Source organism: Varroa destructor, unplaced genomic scaffold (assembly GCF_002443255.2).
Source record: "Varroa destructor unplaced genomic scaffold, Vdes_3.0 BEIS01000004.1, whole genome shotgun sequence".
NCBI lineage: Eukaryota > Metazoa > Arthropoda > Arachnida > Mesostigmata > Varroidae > Varroa > Varroa destructor.
This window is the reverse complement of record NW_019211457.1, coordinates 30,446,802-30,471,731: the sequence shown is the minus strand read 5'-3', so window position 1 is coordinate 30,471,731 and position 24,930 is coordinate 30,446,802. Positions and strand designations below refer to the sequence as shown.

Below are 24,930 nucleotides of genomic sequence, written 5' to 3'. Positions count from 1 at the left end.
GTGCCCTGTTAAAATGCCTGCAAATAGTAAGATGTTTCTTAACTGATGGGAGCTTGGGAAATGAGCACCTGTTGTGGCGAAGAGGTAAAAGCGGAACGGCGGATGCTGCAACAGGAAAACTATTACAATTTGGAACGCAAATCTGCTTTAGGCAGGGTCTGCGTGAGTAACATTGCTCGGGTGAAAGCTTTTAGAAAAATCTAGCACGATGAAAGGTATACTGTACGTTTGGCATCCAATCACGACACTTTGGATCTCCTATAAATCCGAGTTCAGCCTTAAACTGACCGAACCAAGTTAGGCTATGGCTAAGGGACAATTTTATTAGAGATAAGAATTTCGTCTATCTGTCATATGGGAAAATAAACTTAGCACCTTTGCTGGTCCCATCTAAAACTTGCGTATGACAAAGACACCTTAGAAGTGTTCAGTATGACTGCGCACTATACAATGTAGTAAAGAACACTAGAATATAGGTATTTGTCTTCGATTCATGCCAGCGCGAAAAGTACTTCATTATTAACGCCTACTACTATATAGTAGTATAGAAGCAAAACCTTCCACAGGTGTATGCCACCTTAATGGTTTATCTAGTAGCGAAAAGGAAACTTCTCGTCCAAACGATAACCACTATGTTATACAGCCTTATCATCAATTTACACTGGCACACGCTGGCAGGCACCAATTTCTTATTATACCGGCCCCACATATTTAACATCTAGAACGTAATTAGTTTCAAATAGTTGTTTTCCTGTTTATTTCTTTCTCATAACTGTTATTTTAATTTCTATCCTCCCTCCCACAAGCGTTGATTCTAACGTCTAAAAAAATCAAACGCAAACTTTTCCCGCTCCCAGACAAACAAATCTACGATTCAGTTGTACGCGACGGGCAATACCGTCACGATAAAGCTATCCTAGCAGACGTACATAGGTATAAACATAAGAATTGCTCTTTCAGAGTAGACAGCAAGCCGCTATAATAGGAGAAAATCTATCAAACTGCTTGAGTTATCTAGCAGGTCTGTCTCAACTTGTGCGGTCTGCGTGCACGAAGAGAAGACAGCGGTAAAGCAGGATGTAGGCTGCATTGAGATCCAAAGTGACGCTGTCATTTTGTGATCTCTGTAACGGCACGACAAGGTAAGAAAAATCCCCATTAGTGTCCCATGCAACGTCCTACAAACTTGTTCCTTTATTTTTTCACTTTCTGTCTCTTCTCCATGGTTCTCCCCGTTCCTCTGCCGCTTTCCTCACTCAGTGGAAATAAGCCGGCGCTTCACACAATGTAGCGGACTTGTGTCGGTGGTCGTACTTAGAGTATCCGTAGACGGATTAGTTGAAGCCAGTCTTGTCTATGCTTTCCTTGATACCGCTGAAAGAAGCTGCTGAGTAAGATTTATACAGGGCACATCCGAAGCCTCTCCAACAACCTACGACTGAGCCTCGGTCCAGCCCGCTACCACTTGCACCACTCAAGCTGCTGCTGTTTTTATTTTCTCAGTGCCACTTTCTTTCAAACAAATCAAAACAACTTTTTTTGGATGTGTGGCTGGGCAGAGAGGGGATTCTAGCCTACAGCGATAAGGTGGAGTTTGCCTTGAGTATTTTGAAAAAATTGCGCCGTTCTGGAGATTAGCATTACATTACAATATTTTACTACTTCAGGCACACATTTTTGCAGGTTAATTTGTTTAAGGGACAATTTTGTTTATATATATATATATATATATATATATATATCTCGATGTCATACCATAAAAACCAATTTTTTGAGGCGCAAAAACAACGAGAGAATCCATCACTTACAGCTTAGCATAACACATCCTGCTGATAGTCAGGAAACCCGCGCTACCGCAGTGGACTGCACTGTGTTGAGCTTACCGGGCACATCTACAAAGAACCCAGACTTCGTACGAGCCTAAATGCACTCAGGAAATATGCTTGGCTCGTGTATTTCCAGCGGTAGACAACAATGTCAGAAGGAAATGAGACCCATTCACATCGGGATTTCATTGATGAAGTGTGGCTGTGTACGTGCTAAAATGATGGACGATGAAGCAGGCTCTCTGCAGCGCCTTGTCACCTCGCTGTCAGCTGTAGCCAGTGACGGTGCTGTGGAAATGCGTTCGTGCATGTACAGGTATCGCACAGAAGTACGATAGGCAAAACTCGACGTGCAAACTTCCAGGAAGAAGCAGTGTGTTCATGACAAAATGACCAGTACTTTAAGATTCAATGTAGCTAACCTCTGTTATGAGCAATAACCATAGTACTTACAAAAATTAATTAATTTTCTGTACTGAAAACATCGCATTTACTCAGATTGATGAGCGCTAAGCGTCTTACATAGTGGCCACTAAAGTTTTCCTAGACGTGTAGTTCTTTCTACGTATTTAGTAAAAAGAAGGAAAACGACTTTTCATTTATGCTCTAAGCATTAGATACCCTATTATGATTACTACTGAATAGGGCTAAACTGTCAGAAAACAGCAGACACTTGTTTCATATTACCTTCATAATCAAAGCTAGTTCTTAGAAAGTAACTAAGCAGAGCTATTATCATAAAATGGACATGAGGGATTTCCAGACATGCAAAGACTAGGACTGTCGCAGAATCTGGTAAATTTGGTGTTTATAATCATTTAGCGAAAAGCCGCCCCCTGGCATCCGACACATTAGTCCGATATATGCCAGACGCACTATGCATAAGACCAAATCTTTGACTGGCCTCCAGCCCACATCTAGTTCATTTCAGTTCTATCCTACTCGATTATATCGGCTAGGACCCATTGTTTTCTATTCAGACGCCAACGGAGTTCGTTATTCTAAAGGAACCGCACAGCCAACAGCAGGACACTACAGCCTACTTCGTCGTCGTCGTCGTCAGCTAGCAACAATTCGGTTAGGTCTCTTTCCATGTGGATTGCGTGTTTACACCTCCAGTGCTATGCAGGCATAGAAAATGCCGGCACTAGTTATAGAGACGCCTTCCAGAACCAGTGGCAACTTTGATAATCGTGTCTGGAGAACCGCCAGCTGCATCGGATACTATAATGTTCGGATACGTGCTTAAATAAACAGGTGTTGATAGCTTTTGTAGTAAGAATCCTGATACTTGTGTACCGTCTGCACAGTCGGCTTAGCTACCACGGGCTAGTAGAAGACGGAAGCTGATAGATCAGACGATTCCGGTCCAGGCTAGTGACAAATATAAGGCCAGATTCTTCGCCACGGAGCTTTTCAACCTTTCGTCGATGGGAGTTTTTCTTTTTTTTTTTTTTAATTCTGTTTCGTTTTAGAAATTGTCAAAAAAATAACATATTCCGCGTCAATGAACGAAATAGAAAAACGATTTTTCCACTTAAATCTAGCCATGGCAAGCCATAGGAAGTCTAGTAAAGAAGCAAAATCGCAAACGAACCCATCGTTCTTCCTTCCTTTTCGTGTCACGAACAGCGTACCTGATTACTACTCGTGCTTATTATTATTTGCCTAAAAAATCCCGATTCTGAACGAAACCGTGGAATAGACAGTGCTCCTATAAGTTAGGGATGAAAGGCTGTTGTGGTATTGAAGTCAGTCAAACAAAAACCACGACAAGGTCCCTAAGGCACGCTCCAAATTCGCATCGGTTTGAGTCGTGGGACTAATTAGGCAATGAGCTTTCTATAGCATCTCTGTCCTGGAAACCTTTCCGGATGTTGCCTTTGATTACTCTATCTTTGCTGCTACGTAATGACGTTGATGGCAAAAGGTAATTTTAAAGGCACTGCCTGTTTCAACGAACGTAAACTATTGTAGAAACGTGTCAGACGTTACTTGTAGCGCCACGTACGAAACTGTGTCATCAGTACAGGCTTCTGACACAAGAAACTGACCTAACCAAATTTTAACTCGCTTCAATCTATCACGAATACAGGTGATATGGAGGAGCTAATTACGTAGGTGGCGCAGATTGAATCAGCAATTCAAATATCAACGAAGTTGCTTCAGAGTTACTTGACAGAGGCCTTCCGGAGGGTTTACTAGCGTGGTATGTATAGAAGTATTTAGGATACTCTATTTAGTTCCGATCGTGAATTGATTTGTTAGTTGCTAAATATGCGTGTTTGCCCGTTGACTTTTTGCCCCTTTGCCCATATGTAGACAAACGGTAGAAAACTTACATGAATAAATGCTTTTAGACTTTTTTTTTATATATACGCACGTGGTTTAGACAAAGAAGACCGTTTGTTTCACGGCGAGTGCGGAGGGGCCGAAAAGTCATCCAAGTTTGAAATAGAAATTGGAGTGCTAAGATAGCAGAAACTTTTTTTTCCAAAGGTACCCTACATATACCCTCCCCACCCTATATATATATATATATATATATATATATATATATATATATATATATATAGGGTGGGGAAAATATACTTGACACTTTGGAAATATCCCTTGTTAATTTGAGAATCTTCCTTAAGAAGAAAGTTCTTTTTTTTGTCTCTCATACATCATAATTTTCTGGCACTCTTTTGCCCGATCTGTGTAACACGTTTGCTGGTGTTACTAACCTGTAGTAGTCGCTGCTTCCACTGTGATGCTGGGGATATCCCGTGCCAGCGGCGACAGGGTAGCTGTATGCGGACGGCACAGACAAATCGTGCAGATCCAATTTGAGCGACGGAGGTTTGAGCTGCAGATAGAATAAATACGATTGTATAAAATCATCAGATTGGGATGGTATGAACTTGAAGAGATTTTCCGGTGATCGGTCCCTAACAAACCTAACGGGTGCGAGTGGAGCGCTATCAGAAAGTCGCCTCGCTCCCCAACAGAAGTGAATTAGGGCCGCAAATCGGAGAGCCCAAAACAACGGAAAGGATTTTTTTTACAAATAGGCATTTTCGGGGTAGTCAAACAAGTGCGTATACTAAATGGTCATAGAAAATCGAGTGCAAATAACCAGAAAATTGAAACAAAGTCCTAAATGTAATTCAGCAGAGTGGAAGCAAGCTTTTAAACGTCTCATGTATTCTTCGTGAAAAGATGTATACGGGACTACATAACTAACGCGGCTGGCGAAACGAATCGAATAACGCAACAACTCGGCATGAGACTGGGCAAGGGCCAGCTATTGATTTCGAACGGGCAAGCTGCTACAGCTAAAGACGTGCGTGACAATTTCCTATGAATAATCTTTCTCGCTTACCAGTCTTCTTTCGTTGGCTTCCCTTATACACTAATATAGCTTTATTTTGTGCATCCAAGTTGTAAGGCCTGTCACGAAGTAAAAAGACCCTCCACAGGCAGCAGGCTGACCGCTTCCAAGTTAGGTGTTAGTTACCCATCAAGTTATCTGTTTAGGCCACGACCTGCGGTAATTAATAAACGGTTGCTTACCGACCAAGAACTACCGCTGTGGCCATAGTCACTTACGCTATTAAAATTATGCTGTCATGTTTCTGTTTCGGATTTCGACTACGCGAGTTTTCTGGTCAAATTACTGGTCTCCAACGACGCTTCTTGGCCGAACAAACTTCGGCCCTTTCGTAACTGCCTGATCTACTTTATGTCGCCGGAGAAATGCATGTGTCCTAGTGCTTCGTCGAATTTCTGGTGACACTGTTGTCAGCCGAAAGTCTACCAAGGTCTTTTGCAATTATTCAGTGGGCTAAAACTGTGTTACGTGATTCATTCATTTTGCAGAGGTGTGTGTTCGTCCTATCTAAACACTTTTGTTGAACAACGGCACCGATGACAGTAGATGACCCATGTCCGTTGTAGATTCTGGCGAAGGCACTAGCGAATGTCCCAAGACGGTTTCACGTAAGCGTCCACACGAACATAGGTACGCAAGGACATTTAGCGCGGAGAAACTCGTACATCATTTTTTGCCCATTTGATGATTGATTCCAGCTACCAACTGATCCTCCGTTTTCCTGATGCCGGTCCAAACACGAATCAAGATTGTGCCTGCCATTCGGCTACACGAACACGTCGTTGTCCACTTTTCTCGCTCATGATGGTTATCTCGGAGCCACAGCATTCGAGGCAAGCGTAGCAAATCGCGGCGACCGCACGGTTGTGCAGGATCTGTCCATAGGTTTGTCTATCTTTGTTGGTGGGCAATGATGCGTGAAAGGGTTAACGCTGATAGGCCAAGAGGCCTGCAGACCAGCCTTGCCTTGAGTTTGCTTTTTTCACCGGTGATGTGGTTTTGTGACAGGAAGAACAAGGGTACAACATCGCGCACAGTACCTCATGTTAAGAGAAAACGCTATTCCGGACATCTATACAGTTTTGAATGCTTGAGGCGTATAGGTTCAAAGTCCGTATGATAGAAAGTACTGTAGCATTTGTGGTAGAAAACAACCCTCATGGAGGAGGCCGACTACTGCGTTGCAAACGAAAGAGCCGCATGAATACATATATGCAACACAAATTATATCTACGGGCTCGGCTTGAACTCGGCTATGCTGGCACAGCTGGCCCGCTTATTTTAATTATCAGAAAGAGGAAAAAAAATTGATATAAGAGGCAGGCAAGGGGAGGGAGTGGGGGGTGATCAAGGGGGATGAGGGGAAAAGCTATACAGTGAAAAACATTTTTGGTAAGGTTAAGTTAGGACCTCAACGAAGGCCGAACTAAATTGGACAAGACTGCGTTAAACTGCTAAAAGTTTTACGAAAATCAGTGCATTTTTGAAAATAATAAGCTAGCGGTAATAATGGTACCGTATATGAGCTACTAATGGATCAGGCTTTAGATTGAGCGTTGTACGCCTACGGTAGCAGGCTCGAAGCTCTCTATGATTGGTTAAATGTTACGAATGCGTACTTACCATGGGGTTTGGTGTAGTATGTCCCAGAGAAAGGTTTCCCGGCGGGTATGAGTTGAAATGGCCCCGAGATGCTCTAAGTCCCTTCGGCTCTCCTCGCTTAGGACCCCGACACACGCATAATCTGCTCACGACGTCCATACAGCAAGTAGCGTCCAGATAAGCGCCGGCGTCGTCAGGGGCAACAATGATAGCATTCAATCCCGGTAGCATAATTTAGTCGAACGAATCCAAGCAAAGCAGTGTGTCAAATGTGTTAGAATCGACTTGGTACTAGTATCTGTCACCTACTATGATTCCATATAATGCTAGGTACACTCACAGAATCAAATTTAAACTCCTTGAGATATTGCGCGGTACCTCCGGTAAATAAAGGCAGAATAAAAACAGCTCATATACATTATGTTTTTTCTGTGAACGTATTTAGAAACTATACTTGTTGATACTCGCTTTCATTTCCAGTGTAATTTTCGGGTCTTTCGCCTCCATTTAGCATGACTTTGTTGTTGCAACATTGATATTATAGGTGCTACCGTAAACCTCGCGGCGCTGTCATCGTGTAATAGTTGCCCACTAATAAATTGTGATGAAGTCAGCTGGCCGCAATCATCAGCAGTTTACAGTGTTTACCTTTACAATTTTTTTCGCTTAGCATCCGTCAAATTAATCCGAGCTATCGGGTCTTTTTGCTTGAAGGTCCGCTCGATATATGTAGCCAGAATTGCGAGAAGCTCAACAAAACATGGGGAGAGAGACGGGGGGATACAATATGGACGGTTAAGAAAGCGCGAGAAGGGAACAAACGCAAGAAAAGACAAAGCTCATCTCTGAGTTTCTGATTCTAGGCATTCCGTTGTTGTTGCTTTTTCGCTGCCTATAAAGCCTGTTAGTTGCAGGCAGAGAGGCTTTCGACTGGCGTGGCGACAGCCGTACGATAGTAGGAACCGACCGAGGATGCTGGCAGAAAAAACAGTACAAGGAAAAATATCAAAAGAAAATAAAAAAGAATCGGCCCGGTTCATTAGAACACATTAACCTCTAACAGCAGCAACAGATACGGCGGTAACACTCGTCGAGACAACAGCAGAAGCTGAGAAATGCTCTAGACTTTCCCTTTAGTCGGTTTACTTTCATTGTCGGCTTGCTTGTTTCCCTGAACCCCGGCTACTGCTAGCTGTGAGCATTACTTCAATACATCGCTTTGCGAAACGCCAATGCTTATAAATTAAGAGATTCTTTTCGTTACTCCGTCGAGGCGTCGATGACCGAATTGCTACTATGACCAGGCAACTTCCCAAGCATTCGTTCCATCGTGAGCAATCATTAGTAGAGGAATAATCAGCATTATCTTTGTTTTTGACAACAACAACAACAACAACAACAAGAAAATGATGACAATGACAAACATGGCGATGTCTTATGTGTTAGCCCGGCTTCCTCTAGCCATTGCCACAAACAGCAAGCTACCAAAAATTTTCTGATCACGTTTTCTACATATAATTGCCATGTACGATAAAATACAACAGCTTCGCCTAGACCTCCAGGGCTCTCGACTGTTTTATATACCCCTTACCTACAACCTAAGGCGAATTAGAGTTTGTGTGTGCCTGTGTGCAGAAGGCTAGAACGGGTAAGCATTCAAGCCACTAAGAATGAATCTTTATATGGTGCGATAGTTCACGTACTGGCAACAGATTTAGGCACGATGTGAAACGTATATAAAAAGGTTCAAACCGCAATTTGATTCATACTTAACAATGTGGACTATAGTGGTAAGTGAAGATCGCTATAGCTTACAGATACGAAAGGATATATATATAAACGAAAGTAAATAAAGGTTCTCAAGCGGTCAAGAAACCTTTGCTTTACACTGCACAACAACAACGTCAATCTATCCAGGGCGGAAAAAACGAAAATAGCTAAAAAAAACGACGTTTGTTTACACGGATTGTCGGTTGTCTTTGCAGGTATATCAAATCTCAGAAAAAACGAAAGATTACTCGCAGTGTCGGGGTGGGCAGTTGTTCAAAATTGGCGAGCAAGAAAGAGATAAGGGCTGATTCTATCGTGCTGTAAGCGCACTCTTGGTGGCCCCTTATCCACCTAAGTTTCGTCAGTCAAACTTAGATGACCTACATTAATTAAAAAGATAATATTTCATCATTGCGATGCACTTCTTTGTCTAAAGTCAAGCTTGAGCTATATCGAGTGCTGACAGCAGAATCAACAACTGTGAATACGCAACCTGTTTTTCAGCCTCGTTTTCAAATGATCTTAAGTTCCAGTTAGAACTATAATAATGAATTTGCTGAAATACAGGGCAGTACTCATGAGTTTCCTGAAATCCATGTCAGCAGCAGCAGCTTCTCATTAGTTAAAAACAATTAGAAATTCGGTGCTGTGGTAAGCCCCTGCAATACGAGCGTATATCGAAAAAGCACGGAATGAAATACCCCATCGAACCTTGCTCATCGTCTGATGGGCAAAAAAAATATTACTTGTCAATCATGTACAAGATATAAGCTTACCTTACATATGAGTATTTAAACGCTTTGGCAAGTAGGTCGCCGATATTTGTGAGGTAGAGAAGCATTAAAGGTATGCCAACCAACGCATAAACAATCGTTGCTACTCGACCCTCTGCTGTTTTCGGGCTAATATTCCCGTATCCTGAAAGAGGTAAACGAAAGCAGGGATTAATATATATGCTTGGCACAGTTCTATAGCGTGATTCTATTGTGTAAACAAGGACAGTTCATACAGAGATCTGTACGCCTAACATTTAACACATAATACATGCGTTGAGACTGTGTTATTTAAAGTAAATAACGCAAAGGGCCAAGATTCGCAGTTTAATAGGCTATTACTTGGACTACTTGCACCACTAATGCGAAGGATCTTTATTATCTATCTCTAATTATTGGTCCTACTCAAAAAGGTTCTCACCGAACCGAAAACAAAGATATTGCACCTGCATATAATAACTGCTGCCTACAGCGTTTGAAATTAGATAGATACGTACATCGCGATGCCGCTGGCGGCGCAGGTTAAGGCCTATCGTTCCAGCTATAATACTAGTAATAACTAACCGAATGCGTTTCTTTCAACAACCCTGTTTTCGTCTATTTGGGATACTCAGGCGATAATTTGTTCTCGCTATGAGCTTGTCTCAAATGGCAACTTTTGTTTGTATCACTGGCGTACTCCGCGTATAATCATAGTACAAGTATCGTCCACTCAATAGGAGCATCAATTTTTGTATCGGTCGGTGTGACACTGGCCTCGCGGGAAACCATCTAAGCCTGATGTCTCGCTAATTGCCCCAGGTCAGTTATGTGCCATTTGATTAGAATCGGATATCATCGTTGGGAAAGGTAAACAAGATTGGTTATTATGGCTTTGCTGCGTCCGTCGGGCCTCAAGAGAGAATCGAGCTTACGAGGCTACCACCCAGCCCGGCTTACTGGCAGGTTTGCAAAGGCAATGGCTTTACTACAACTACAGCTGTGAATGCCCTCATCGGCCTCGCAGATACTTCTTGCTAACACGCCAGTTACTATAGCCAAAATTATCCTGTCTGACTCTGTGGCAGCGAACGGATGTCAGGTGTGTCGGAACCTTATCACATGAACGATGAACTAGGACATGTTGTCGAGTAACGTTAACTACAGTATTCATCCTTTGTCCAAGCTACGTCAACAGTTCAATCCCTGCATATTTTGCAGCTTCAAAGAAGAAAAGGGCGTAAGCAACAATAAAGAGACGACAGACAGACAGGCAGGCAGGTTCTTCGTGCCTGAAATTTCCCTCGTCTAACCTTTCCTTTGTCGTTTTTTCTCCAAACCGACAACGACAACAGCAAACACTGTGGACAGGCCAGGGGAAAGGAGGAGGGCTGGCTATAGGTGCAGCCAGGCACGCAAGCACAAGGGGCTTAGTCGGTAGTATCTTGTTGTTTCGTCGATGTTTGAAAAGCTGTCGAAAAATAGTTTGCCTTTTGCAGATATTGGCAATATATGGCGACGCAGGTGCTTTGTTTTGAAATTGACGAAACCAGCAGCAGCAGCAGCAGCAGCAGCAGCAGTAGATACTATAGCCAGGCCACTAGAATGGAGAATAGCTACAAGTAGTGCCAAGCACGCAGTCATAGCACATGCAATCAAAGCCTCGCCGTTTTGTCAGTGTCTGACAAGAATTCGATGAATGGTCTGCCTTTGGCAGTTACAGGTAGTACAGGTCAGCAAGATCTAATCGTAGACCCTAATGGTAAGGTTAGTAGAATTCAATCATATTTTCCTGGAACGAGAATGGTTATTTTTGGTAACAAGCAGACGAAAATTATGGTAATCATAAAATGAGATCAGGCTGAAGAGGCGATATGAAAAAGGCAAACAGTCCAACCAATACTCCAATCTCATGGCTAACTCTATAGATTTTTTGCTCATACTGCCGCCCGCATTTACGCAGCTTTCATTTTATCGAATTATGGAAACACACCAAAGTGCCTTGCGCTAAGATAAGTTTGTTTTACTTAAACTTAATTGTGGTTTATGTCCTAACAGCTAATTAAACTACGACTGACAGGCAAACGAATCCCGCTCAATCCACACCCTACAAGTAGACGCTTGCGTTATACACAAAATAGTCTATTTTCATCCGCATAATAAACCTTTAATTGTAGACACTGTTCGGTGCGAAACTGTTGTGTTTACAAATATTTCATTCAAGCGACGCATCCTAAACAGAAACGATAGCATACTTCGCTCCCCAGAAAACACTAAGCCACAAGCCTCGTACCTCCCTTTGGACTTCTGCTCGAGGCGATGGATCGCCACATATAGAGCTTCCGCAAATGGATTTCTGTTCTTTGGCGTATGCTATTCCATACGGGAAAAAAGCGAACGTGCTTTGTGTACCGGTGAAAAAAGTACAAGTTCATAGATGTATAGAGCGTTCCTTAGACCTAACGAAGATCACATATCCTTGTATATCTATGGATGCGCATTATTTTAGATGTGAAGCTTAACATCAACGTTGCAATGCGACATTAGCAAAAATCGGTTGTCTTTCTTATTTCTGTTTGAGCGATCAAATTAAGCAACGTTCCCAGTAAAATAAGATCAGGTATAAGACCTACATATTAATATTCCGTTACAGGAAAGGATGCGATATAGTTTTCCTGCGTAGACGAGTTTTGAAATGACAATTTCGAAGAAATGCTATTGGCTTTTACGGGGCAGACTGTCTTCGATAGCTCTGATCCACTGCTGTGGCCCATTCCCGCTCAGGTAGAAATCTATCTTGCGAGTTGGAAGAGATCGTGGCTTTCGCACAAACGGAACCTCTAAGACTCATCGTTAAGAAGTAGTAAATGGGCAAAACACATCGACAGGGTAAACTTTGCTCAAGCTGTTAATCTTTCTAGCGGTACAAAGTTTTGGCGGCAACTTCACTAGCATACGCTGGCGTAGCTCTAATACGAGCTTGCAGGCGAAGGTATTCCGACATAGCGTTGTTTCTATCATGCTAAAATAAGATTCGGAATAGCCAGCTGCGACTGGCGTGTTGTCCCATATATGCAGGGGTAAAGTGGAACTTTAATCCAGGCTCCTTCTATATTGCTGATTACGCTTAGGGGTCACACGAAGTCCTGTGATAGGCATGTCCTAGACGGCACGTGTCTTGAAAGCCAGTCCTATTGAATAATTAGTTCTAATTTGTTAATGAATTGCCTTTTGCCTGCCATGCATACTTAAAGAGAAGCAGGAAGCTTTGAGGATGACAGAAGCAGGTAATCGGCATAATTTGTGGTTGCATCTTGTGATCATTCTGCCACAATTTCCATACGAGTAGTTATGATGTGACCAAGCGATGTTATAGGCTGAAAGTGTTTAATCTCTTCGAACTTTCCCCACCCGAATGTCTTCATAAAAATCATTCATGATACAGCACGTTATTATACAGTAATCCTACGGTAAAGGTGATTTAGAGTCGATATGGAACAAAATCGACGTCGTACTTTGGTGGCCAGCTGCCTAATTTACGACAGCAGCGACACAACGGAAAAAACCGCGAGGTCCGTCCTCTAGCTACCGGCAAACGAAATCACTGAAACTAATACGTTCATTTCAAGTAACGATCGTTTGGTTCAGCTTTGCTTCGAAATAAGAATTGTTAATGAGGCAGGCGCTCATTAATGTCAACGAAGTGTGTGGACGAAATAGCGAGCGCTACGAAAATACGCTAGACGTGTACCAGTCATAAATATAGAAGATCGGTTGATCAAAATCTGCCTTATATGCTTGCCCCAAAAGCCTGCTTTCTTTAATATTTCGCGTGTGCTGGGCTTATGCTTACATGCCAAACGAATAGGAGGACTATTTAGGAAGTCCACAGATGGTGCCGCTAAGATGGTGCTGATGGTACAAATAAATTTTGATTGAATATACGGGGGGCAAACTATTCGTAGCACACAGGCCACCTAACTCACCATGAGGTGCACACGTATGGGAAGGCACTTGGTTTCATAAGTTAGTTCTGTTAGGCGGTAGGGCCTACTTAAAGAGAACTATATTGATCCATGCTCATACGAATTAGTTGCTTGCTGGTCACTGCCCAGCTAACCCTGTGTAGCTTTCACGGCAGATACTTTGGAGAATTTTTCATTACATTGAATCTTAAAAGATTTTTAAAAAAGGCCAAGGGCAATTTCTGCAGCTGTGGCACCTTTCTCCCTTCCCCCTGAATGATTTTCTCTTCTTTCCCTCTAAGAATACTATAGATTGTTGAAGAAATTAACCAAACGTTGAATAAGCGGCACTTGTGAAAACCATAGAATCACGTAATTAGAGTTTCGTCGAAGCAGCTTTGTTGGTCATATAAGCTCTTATTAGATATATTGTAAGATGGCCAATCAAGGAGATATGCCTAGCGCAAGTTTGTGGATGTTCTGTTCGAACTATCTATCGATATATAACCCACAGTAAAAATCTCTATCCATATAGCCGGCGAGCTTTCTATATGCCGAACACAAGTTGAGCACACATCCAATGCTGAATGTTGACCATATATATTGAATATATATACTATGAATATAGGGGACGAATTGCTTTAGATGAGCTAATGCGCAAATGAAGGGGAAGGTAGTGTTCTTCAAAACTATTTTTATCGGTATTTCTTTCTAAGTACAAGACCTTTCTATAAAAGCTCCATTGACTATGTAGTTGTATTCCTCCTTCTAGTAAGAATAAGGTGGAATGTCAGGACAAGCAAGCCTGAAGGAACTGCTCTACGTACAGCCGAATGAGTGGCTGAACAAAAGCAGTCAGTTAACTATACATCAAAAAAAAGAACGAATAATGGTAAGTGTGATACATAAAGCCCGGCCCTTCACCTGTCACGAGGAGATATTTTTAGATTGACTGCATATAATTTGTTGTTGATAAACTCAATTTTTGCTTGGGAGGATCAAACAGCGTTCGTGTATGTTTATCAGGTATCATAAGATTTCTATGTAATGTGTTAGAGAATACACACAAATCGATGAGTCTCCAGCGAAAATCGAGCATGGAAACCGAGTTGGTAACCAACGATGGGAATAAATTACTAACGTTATATATATTTATAAAGAATAAAGTAAATAACAAAAAACACCAAATGCTATTGCCTCGAACTAAATTTTGGTCAACGAAAAACTACCTCAGCAGAAGGTGTGCGGCTAATAAAGGTTCCCAAATTACGAGTATTTTTGCGTTGTATCATTTGAGTACTATTTAGTATATACTATTTTTGTATATATTGACGGCACATCAATTTGGGCAGACGCGTCAAAGGTAACGGGGTCATATATATATATATATATGTGTGTAGACTCTGCGTGCATCATACACATTAATAAAGCTAATATTGTTACCTACAGTATGAGCAGGTCAGCTTACTTCAATCTAGATCTGCTTTTATAGGCTGAAGTAGGTTTGCAAAATTTTGGCTGGCCACATGTCGCATTAGGCGTTTCGACGTGAGGATGATTGAAACTAGATGAAATTGTGGGACAAAGGTCACTTATTATCTGCTACAAAAAGCCTACTAAAGATCGCAGCTAGCTGGGGTCACAGGCCTAGTCAAACAGCGATACACTAAAAGATACTGGCGACTTCGGCGAGGATGCAATGATAAAACGAAATTATAGTAATATGGTAGCACTACCGGTTTTAGTTCACTGGATTTTCTTACGGCAGCGATCGGTGCTGTCCAATTAGTGTCAAGTAGTGTTTATAGATTTCGACGTAATCTTCGCTCCATCCCAGTAGATTTGACTTAACGTTTTAGATCAAATTATTAGCAAATGTCTACTCTGTCTCCGTGGTGCTCGCTCGATCTGCCCAAGAGATTCATGTGTTTGTGACGTTTAGGACGGAAGCGGAGACAGTCGTATTGTAGGACATAAAACTATTAATTATAATAAAATGAACTAATGATTGTTGAGTACCCATTATGCCGTTAGATTTGGGTGTGGTCATAATTGCGCCAGTGATGTTTCTTAAAATGTCCACTTTAATCGTTGTAGTTTGTTTATGGCGTGAGAATGAATTTCTACGGCTGCTCATAGTTCTCGCGGCTGTGTCCCTCTAAAACTGAAACGGAGTAAGCTCATGCTACGTATAATCATAAGTGTATAAATTGATCCTGCTCGTATCGGCGTACTGTTCTCCCAACTATGAAAAGTTCTTCGCCCTGCGTTCTCTATTCAAAGTTGCACCGATACTGATATCAGATTGACGTTATCCTTAACAGGGTACGTAGCGATGCATTAAGGATTGGTTGAATTAGCCTTTTATCGTTTGGCATCGCGCTGTGATGTGCCGTTGAAGAAACGCTTGTTTCAGAACACTAAGTCTGACCAAGGTCAGCCGGCCAAATACTCTGGCTCACTCGATACTCGCTGGTTATCTAATAATACCCAGAATCAAACCGGCTGGATCACCCCCAGGCCATTTACTCGTCTATTTATACCGAAACCTTAAATGGCTTGTATATGCCAAACTCAAACATATGATACATCGTTCATAGGGCGAATCTGTACGCTGATTCTAGGTTAAGTATCCCGCATGCTACCGTCCCACCGTATGGAATCGGAACATCATATCATGAAAAGCAGCGATGGGATTGTAATTTCTATTTGGCTGACGGCCGCTGCTTGCCTCTGTTATTGCGATCGCTAACCATCTTCAGAAGATTCCTCAGAAGCTATTTCCCCTTGCGAGTTCCTGCTATTTATTTCCTGCTCTCTTTTGGTTTAGAACTGACCTACTTGCTTTATTCTATTACTACTATTATGGTGAATGTTTATATGTACGATAACGGCAACGGCAACGATGACGCAGACCCAAATCGGACAGATCTACAACACGGGTCGATGCCAAATAAGCTCTACTAGGACGACTCGAAAAAGGACGAAGTAAAAGAAAATTGCCCATACATACGTATGTACACAGACATGATGGAGCAAACGTGCGTCGATGTTTCTACCCGATGCCACTGCAGGACGTCCGGCCTGCTGAGTGGCCTTTGCTACTATTGTGACCGCCATGAAAGCACTGTCCAATCCACGCACACCTTTGCGATAGACAAACGTCGGAATGCATCGTCACAGTAGAGGCCTATAACTACCCAGCCTCGGATATGTACATAAAACAGTTGGAAAAAACAACTAGAAATATCCCGGAGATATTTGGCATACGAAGTCAGCAAGAAACGGATAGCATTTAGTAGGATTTTAAAGGAAACCTTAAGAACGACTAATACAGGACTTTCGGACGGCAATGAGGGTGCTGTGATTTTTCTCCTCGTTTCTTATTCAGATTTATAAGAACCACGATGAAAGCCGAAATGAACGTGATTTTCATGTTGTAAATAGACTCTCACTCTAGCTATAATTGGAAAAAAAAATAGTAATTTTCGTTTGTGCATTTGCCTTGTAGGCCAGCCAGGCATAGTCGTATCGGTGCGCTACGGTTGGAAAAGAATAACACAAATCCAAATTCAATACAGATCGAACAGCCACCTGAGCTCATCGGGCTTGAGCTTATGCTCGTATAGATTCATTAAAACTGTATAATTATGATCGTTGCGTCGTTTCAACGTCTCCCCTAGTATTATGTAAATACGTTGTTGTGACAAAACACATAGAGACCGGTATCGTTCGAAACTCGGGCCTAGCAATAGCAATTCAATGCATCAGATTTTAGTCGCGTCATTCACCGCAATGTAAATGTCCATAAAATTTAATTTAATTAATAATAAAATAAATTTTAAATTTAAGAAAATTAACTGTGTCGTCGGAAATAAACTAGTTGGAGACAATGGTGCATGACGTTTGGAGTCACAAAATCAATAAGCTAACTAAATTAATTAATTACCTAATACGATTTAATTGCTTATGTTGCATACGATCTGCTTATTGTCAGACGACTGGATTGGTAACCCGTGAATATTTGAATTTCGACAATAATCTATTCCGTGACCTTTTTCATCTACTAAGAATTTTTCGTCGGTTTGAACTATCTGAATCATTTGTAGGCGACGAACCATTAATGCCCTTTTGTCAAATGTATTTTTTACGGCTCGTCGAATCCGGCTCCTGTTGGCCGGATGGATGGTGGTCAGGCCTAAGTGTCTTCCTATTTATTATAGACACATGCACACCGTAGGTGATAATCGTTCGATAGAGGTCGAATAATGTATGTTATATATATATAAGTGAGCATGTCCGTTAAAGAAAGTACTTAGAATAACAGAAGTTACAACATGGACGCTCAGATGTACATTGTTTACGGGGATGTTTCAGTCTAATTAAGCTGATAAAAACGCATAATAGTTATCGAACATTTGAAGTTATTTTGACTTACTAGAAATTTTGATACCGCTGATTCGTCAATTAACTTATGTTAGGCAGTTAATTGACTTATGATGTTATACGATATTATTCCATATAGTTAACATGTCATCAAAAGATTATTTTGCCATATCGGAGTTTACGTGAACGCCATTTCTACATGTATGTATAGCTACCATCCGTATGACACACGATACAGCATAACGACAAATAGTGGCTAACTAGACACAGCTAATTCACTGCAACTGCTACTCCTGCTAAGTGAGCGGTGTGTCCTGGGTGTGGCCTGGGGATGGCCTATCTCCTTGATTGCCATACTACTGACCATAAACGTGCGGTCGGTGGTCGAAATTTCAGCGTTAGCAAATGGCATATCGTTATTGTGCCGTTTTATGGGTCTGGTAGAGAGAAAACTCAGATATGTGCAACAAGACCCACGGCACAGATAGCCAACAGGCGTCTGAAAGAAACACGTCATATAAGTATCGCACATCAAAGCTAACAGTTTATAATGTAGCTCGCCTCTCGCGGGCTTCAGCGGCAGTAGAACATGGGGGCTGGGCTGAGTTATGCCATGGACGCTCTTTTAGATGACCCTCGTAATAATACTTCATAGTTTCAGATCCAGGGTGATTCAATATACCAGGAAGAGAGGCTGAAAGTAAGCCATGGGTTAAACGTTTTTATCTGTCCTGCTTATACTAGCGAGGGTTCCGTTGCGTCATCAGAAACATAAACAGCATGTGAGGAGAAAGTGCTCTCTATACGGGTTACTACAAATCTGATAGTCATCCAGAATCGAGCAAACCATGGAGTCCTCTTGCTAGGATTCAATGGGCTCATTTTGCCGAACAGACTAGCAGGTCCCGGCCGAAAGGACGGAGATAGAGAGACCGTGCTTTTCAGTAGTGCGAGTTACCTTTGCTAATTCTCAGTGATATTCTACTTTGTCGCAATCCAATTATACAGCGTGATGGACAAGTTATTACCCATCAACTTTTTCTCGAAGAATCTCTTATATCGATACGTAATCTTCATTCCAGGCACTTTTGAATGCTCTTCGTAACGACCCCGACATGCCGGATGTGTGACGATGGAGTGGAGATTGAAGAGAAAAAGCAACAGCTTTGAAAAATCCCCATAAGCGGTAAATGACAGCACAAAAATAAGTATATACTGACATCTTAATGTGACCGATAATGACTGAGGATGAATGGGTCACTTTATAGGCACATCACGGCCGCAAAAATCACTGGGTTATAGATCCATATGTTGAGAGAGCTGCGGAAACTGAAGAGCCGGAAAGGACAACACATTCCTGTTATATAGGAATAAAGAATTATGTAAAAAATAGACATAGAGTCTAATATTCATTACTAATTTAAAATTTTTAGTCCACCCTCATTAAAAAAGACCTATAAATTTGAATAAGTTCGTTTGAATAACAGTTGATTCTGAATATGAGTGGTCAAGTTTTCGAAGTCATAGTGAGGAGTTTCCGTAGAACCATATCTTCGTGTTTATATTACTGAATGATCTTTCGGATATAAGTCGTTATCCTTAATCCAATTAGTTCGCCTATCCAATCAGTACTATGTCATTTTCAACTAACAATACACGCGGCTTGTTCCACTAAAATGTCAAATACCATAACAGGTGTTGGGGCATTGTTTCTTTGATAGGTCACGCTAAATTTAAGGGTAATAGTTATCGTGAAATTTTTTTGATATTAAAACAGGGCTAGCTGGGAGATAAATGTGCCTTTTTCACTAGCGTATTATCTTATGGTTGAGACTCCCTTGCTGTCTATTCGGCTAATTCAGCTGGCGGACTTTAAGGTACTGTCGTTACATCCAGGTTCAGACTTGAGTTATTGGGCTCATCAAATCGCTAAATTAGCTTAAAAAAATTCTCAGTTCGTCAATCAGCCAGAAATTTATGTAGCAATAATATTAAATCTAACATGTGTCGAAATGGTAGATCTAGTCAGGTCACTGCCTTGCACATAACAAGGCAGAATATTTGCCCGAATACGTAATTTGGCTCATTGCAATTGCACAATTTCGTTCAGTACGGTACACTATACGAGTCATATACTAGTTGTCTTACAATCAAATATTAGTTTATGCAGCAAGCCACACCTCACTACAGGATAAAAATTTTAGTTTATCTTTGCCACTGATCCTTCGAATTGCCTCGCAGGTCATAGGTGCTTAGGGAGCCAAATTCTGATTAACGGGGCCATCAGCAAGTAAGTGCTAGAGGCATTCTATAGTTTCAGTCTAGTATCAAAGCAAAAGGTCTTACTGGACCTTCCTGGAGGCGGCCATCTGTTCAGAAGTATACATTTAAAATGTACCTTAAGGAGGCCGCTTTTAAAAAGAACTAGGCCTGTTTCGATCGTTTCATATCAAGTAGTTTAAGGTCATTTTAAACCAATGTGTCTGCGAATTCACTGATGTAGTTGGTGGCGTATATGTTTTCAAACTGTTTCTTTGATCTGTATATTGAAAGCAAAACCTGGCAAAAGCAGTACGCATCTGAGATAGACGAATCTGTGTAGAAATCTCAGTCTTCGTGCGTTTGGGTTGAACGCAGTCTCGTTCAATATTAATCCTCATCTATTCTTTTTATCTATTGCTCTCAAGATCTATTGGCGAACGTAATGATGAAAGTCTTCAGAAAACGTCATCAACTTCGAACTTACAGCGCCAGTTGTGAAAACGCATTCTGCGCTTACTTGGAACCACGGCCGCTAACACAGCCATAATTCCAAGAATTGGGCAGTTCTAGCAGACGTTTTGATAGATATAATAAGCGTACTCGAGCGTTCTAACTGCTAGTGCTTTCGTGATGATGCTGTGTTAATGTGCTTGCCTATTAGACTTAGGGGCATTTGCGGCGGCAGGGGTTCGAACCAGGGTTCTTCTTTCGTTCTGGGAAAAGCTAGTTGTATGGCGCGAAACTGGTCGAAACATTTGTTTCATTGTTCTATATGTGTACCAAAATACACACTAGGTTCATCTTATCTATTTAGGGCGTCTATTTTTGTTTGTGGTAATTGGAAGAAATCGTCTTTCGCAACTGCGATTATAGATTAACACGTGTGCATACGCCTATACCACGTATATTATCTTCCTGTCTTCGTCAATACCAAATCCTCATCTTTTTGCTGAATAGAAGCAATGCATTTACGTATCTAAAATGTAAATACTGCCTTGTCACTTCATCGCTCCCAAAAACGGTTTGTGCCGGTAATTTTAGGTGTTCCCATTGCTATAGACGGACGAGGTGTAGGGCAAATAAATCACAATTGGTTGGCATACGTACGTCGTCACCACAGTGGTTGACAGTAAAAGAAAAAAACTATCGAAGTTGAGTTGGCAAGCGACTGCTCGGAATGGGCAAAGTAATCAGCCCACTTGCAAGGCTACAATCTGTAGCGAAGCGTCTGACTGAATGTGAAGAAATTCTCTTTAGTGTCGAAGCTACCATCGTACTTGCTATTCAAGTCCTGGGCGATAGATCAAGATTTCGGATACAGCAGCAGGTGTTACGGGTCGTCACATAAGCGTCTACTCGAGATCGGTTTTTTTTTGCTAGGCTCAACGTCACACTGGTTCGAATCCGCTCTGGGTAGCCGGGTGGCTTAGAATGAGCCGAGGCTCGTCTATTCGAGCGGTTTCCGCGAAAAGAACCACCTCATGCAAGAGAATATTATGCGTAGGTCCAAGAAGGTGTTGGAAACCTGTGTGCGTGCACTCAGGAGAAGCGGTTTCTGCTGGAGCGTGTCGGGTTGTCATTTGAGTTTAGGATTTTTTTACGTAGAAAACGTAAAGGAATTATGCTAGTGCGAAGGCTTCGTGAAGGATTTTATTGCAGCGTTGCCATTTGACCTCAGCGCTTTTGTAAAGCCTGTGCGCGATTACCGGGAGCACTGATGCGTACGTCGTCACAGTTAGACAACAAAATAGGTCAACCTTCTGTCTAGGTTGTGTTGTGCAATATCGTTTCCACGCTAAGCGTCGTAACATTAAAAGTAGTTAGATTTAATCTGCTAGCGTGGCATGAAAGAAAGAAAGAACCTTAATTGGATATGAAGCTTGTGTTAATGCCCACTATAGACTGCAAGACCCTGAGACAACCAACATCAGGGAAAATCAACTGACGGACTTTTTTCTTATCTTTTAACTTGACGAGAAGCCAATATCTCTGGATACGTACTCGTTAATGGTGTTCCATTTCGAATAAAAAATAACACAGCGCTGCTGTGGATCGTGCGATCCTAGGCCGTAGCCGTGATCATATCCTATAATTTTGGTAAAACAGGTGAACGTGTAAGCATTCAAACGACTGTGCAGTCGATAATAAAGCGCTTCTTTTTTGGCTCCGGCATATATCCACAGGTGAGGGAGATGGGGGCTCTGTGTAAAAATTGCCAATGTCTAAACCTTAAGGGGCGGAACGCGTGTGCCCCTGTTCAAGATTATCTACAATTCCAATGGTGACTGATTGCAAAGGACCCCAAAGCGCGTACGCTTTAACGCAATTTAGCATTAGCGAATGTGCTCTCTAAGGTAGCTGCAGTGGGAAAGTTAGTTTAAGCATATAGAGCAGACCTTCACAAGATGCGAATGCCCTTAGAGCGAATCTTGAAATATATAGACCAGTTGCTACAAGTGTTACGGTGTGTAGCCATCGTCATACATTTTACCCTATGTACTTCCATTATTTGAGGATGAGGCGTAGGGCCAATAAATATATATATTACCCTTATTATATGTATTCTCGTAGACCTAGTTTTGCCTTTCCCAATGTTACATTTTAGTTGGGTTTTATGAAAGTCCTTACACCGATACCGTCGATGTCAAGGAACTGGAAGAACTAAGTACAAATCAGTTTAGTAGAAATACGGGTAATTAGGTTGAAGTAGGGTATCGTATTGTTAATACCGCATGTCGCTACCAACGTCTTACACTTGGCCCATTTGGACGACTTCATTAACGTAAGACATTGTTCGGCTTTGTGGACAAATCGTGACCTTTAACTTGCCTAACTCGTTTAAGCATCGTCTCTGTTTGGGTCACAATTACAGCCCGCTCTAGGAAGAAAAGCATCTCCTTTTTAGGTTTGATGAATGATGGATTTCTTCATAGGAAATCATTCGGATCACCTCTGGCCCATATTATTCCACCTTGTGGGGTCATATTGACCAAACTCATAGGTGTTTTCAATTGATGTTTTTTCGAAAATTAATTCATTCTACTGAGCCACTTAGGCCATGTAATAGAAGAGTCTTTGACGAATGTATTGGTGTCATTTTTTTCAGAAAGACATTTTGGCTTATATAGTTTCATTTCCTGTGTGCCAGCTAGATGGCTTTACAGCTCGTGTATCTCACGTAATACGAGTCGTGTCAGATCAGCGTCGATGTCGTTGGAAAGTTGAAATTTGGCAAAAAAAAATTAAATTGGGAACAATTTCTACCGTTTATGGACAATGTGCCTTGTCGGAAAGAACGCCTAAAAATAGTTTTGTAGCTTTTTTTTTTAAAATTTCGATGTGAACGATGCTCTGCGTACTAGTTAGTTAATTGCTTATCGAAAAATTTCATGTAATGATCGTGAAAGTGGACCAAGACCGGCACACGAGTAGTCATGGTATCGTCAAGGAGTTAAGCATACATCACTAAACAGATCTGAGTCATTTGGCAAAAAAGAACTGGATGTTTGGGTATCGGACAAATTGACACAAAATAATTTACTTGACCGCGTTTCTATCTACGAAATTTTACAGAAACTCAACAAACCAGAACTATTTCGAAAGCATCTGATCACGTCAGATCAAAACTGTATCATAATGTACATAGTTAGAAAAGTAAAAATGATGTTTTACAATCTGTAGCGAAGTCCATACTGGCGGACAATAAGATGATGCCTAATAACTATGAAAAAGAATCGGTATTATGAGTTGCTGCCGGTCGGCTAAATGCAAGATTACAACAAGCCATTGAAGAAATCGATCGCAACTAGTGAACAGAAAAGGGGTTGTTTTTTTACTACATCTATGCCAGACCATACACGTTTTTAGCCACCCGGCGAAAGTTGAATGCACTTGGATGCTAGATCTGGCACCATCAGACTACCTAATTCTAATTCTACCTTTACAGAACTCTCCTAATGGCGTAAAAGTCATCTGTTCTAACTCCTCGCTTCAAAACCACAGAGGCTTTAGAGCAATGGAAGTATGGTGTCACCAGAAAAATAGCATATAGACATCAAAGGAAAATGGCGCATACCTAACTTGGTGATAAAATTTTAAAAAAATATTTGCCTAAGTTACGGTTTAAAAATAATCAGTACGTTCGTTTCCCGGTGAGTTTCATATTTGATTGGGTATGCACTCGTTTTATCATAATTATTTCGATGTCTTCGAAGATTTACCGCTCTGCGTTTATGTTCATACGGTTTGTGATGCAATTTAGAGTGTCGTTTATCATGATCACAATATCTGATGATCTTCGTTATCATTATAGTGTTATCTGCATCACCATCAGCGCGGAGGCAGGGCCTCTCTAGCTCGTTTGACCCTCTGTTCTTTATGTCATTAGTCTAGCTTGCAGACCTGAGACCTGGGAAAATAGCTTTGAATCAGAGAAGCTGTGGTAGGCTCATAGCACAAATACTTCCCATGATTGGCTTTCTCGTCGTAAATGGCCCAAACGCCGCGTGTACAAATAAGTAATAAGGGAAATAGCGTGTCAGTGTCGTCGCAAAACTTCTACTTTGTGTCGAATAAACTAATAGAAAGTAATAACTATAATTGGCATTGTAATATAATTGTGTTGTGCAAATTCTGTTTCGCGCTTCAGACCCTTACCCGACGTTTTTTTTTATCTTCATGACCTAGTTCGGTTGTCCATCTATTGGTCATAGTGAACGTGCCTACGTATCATAACAACAACGAATGACAACACCGCAACTAATACGCCAACAACTTTGTTTTCCGGTGCGAGTAAAGTTGTGCATCTTCACATAATCAAATAAGTTATTATTTATACTGTATTGTAACGGGCATAAATGATTCGCCCTAGGGCGTTTGGTGGAACACGTTGGCTCCTGTGAGAGGCCTGCGCGTGTCACCGCCGAAGATCAGGGCTGACGGAGATAATAAATTCAGAGATTAGAAATGTTGGCCGGATCATGGTACAGACG

General features: G+C 41.5%; 1 protein-coding gene across 2 annotated transcripts in view; it reads right to left on the bottom strand.

Annotated features, from left to right (window-relative positions):
* The window catches only part of LOC111248948 (potassium channel subfamily K member 18-like), a 43,080-nt gene that overhangs the window by 1,290 nt on the left and 16,860 nt on the right, over positions 1-24,930 (bottom strand). The window contains exons 2-4 of one of the 2 annotated variants that reach the window (XM_022802092.2): positions 9,351-9,492; positions 6,826-6,946; positions 4,556-4,677 (exon numbers count right to left, since the gene is read on the bottom strand). In XM_022802092.2, coding sequence (XP_022657827.1) covers positions 4,556-4,677; positions 6,826-6,946; positions 9,351-9,492 — 385 coding nt within the window. The remainder of the gene's footprint in view (positions 1-4,555; positions 4,678-6,825; positions 6,947-9,350; positions 9,493-24,930) is intronic. The other variant, XM_022802093.2, reaches the window with a different exon arrangement.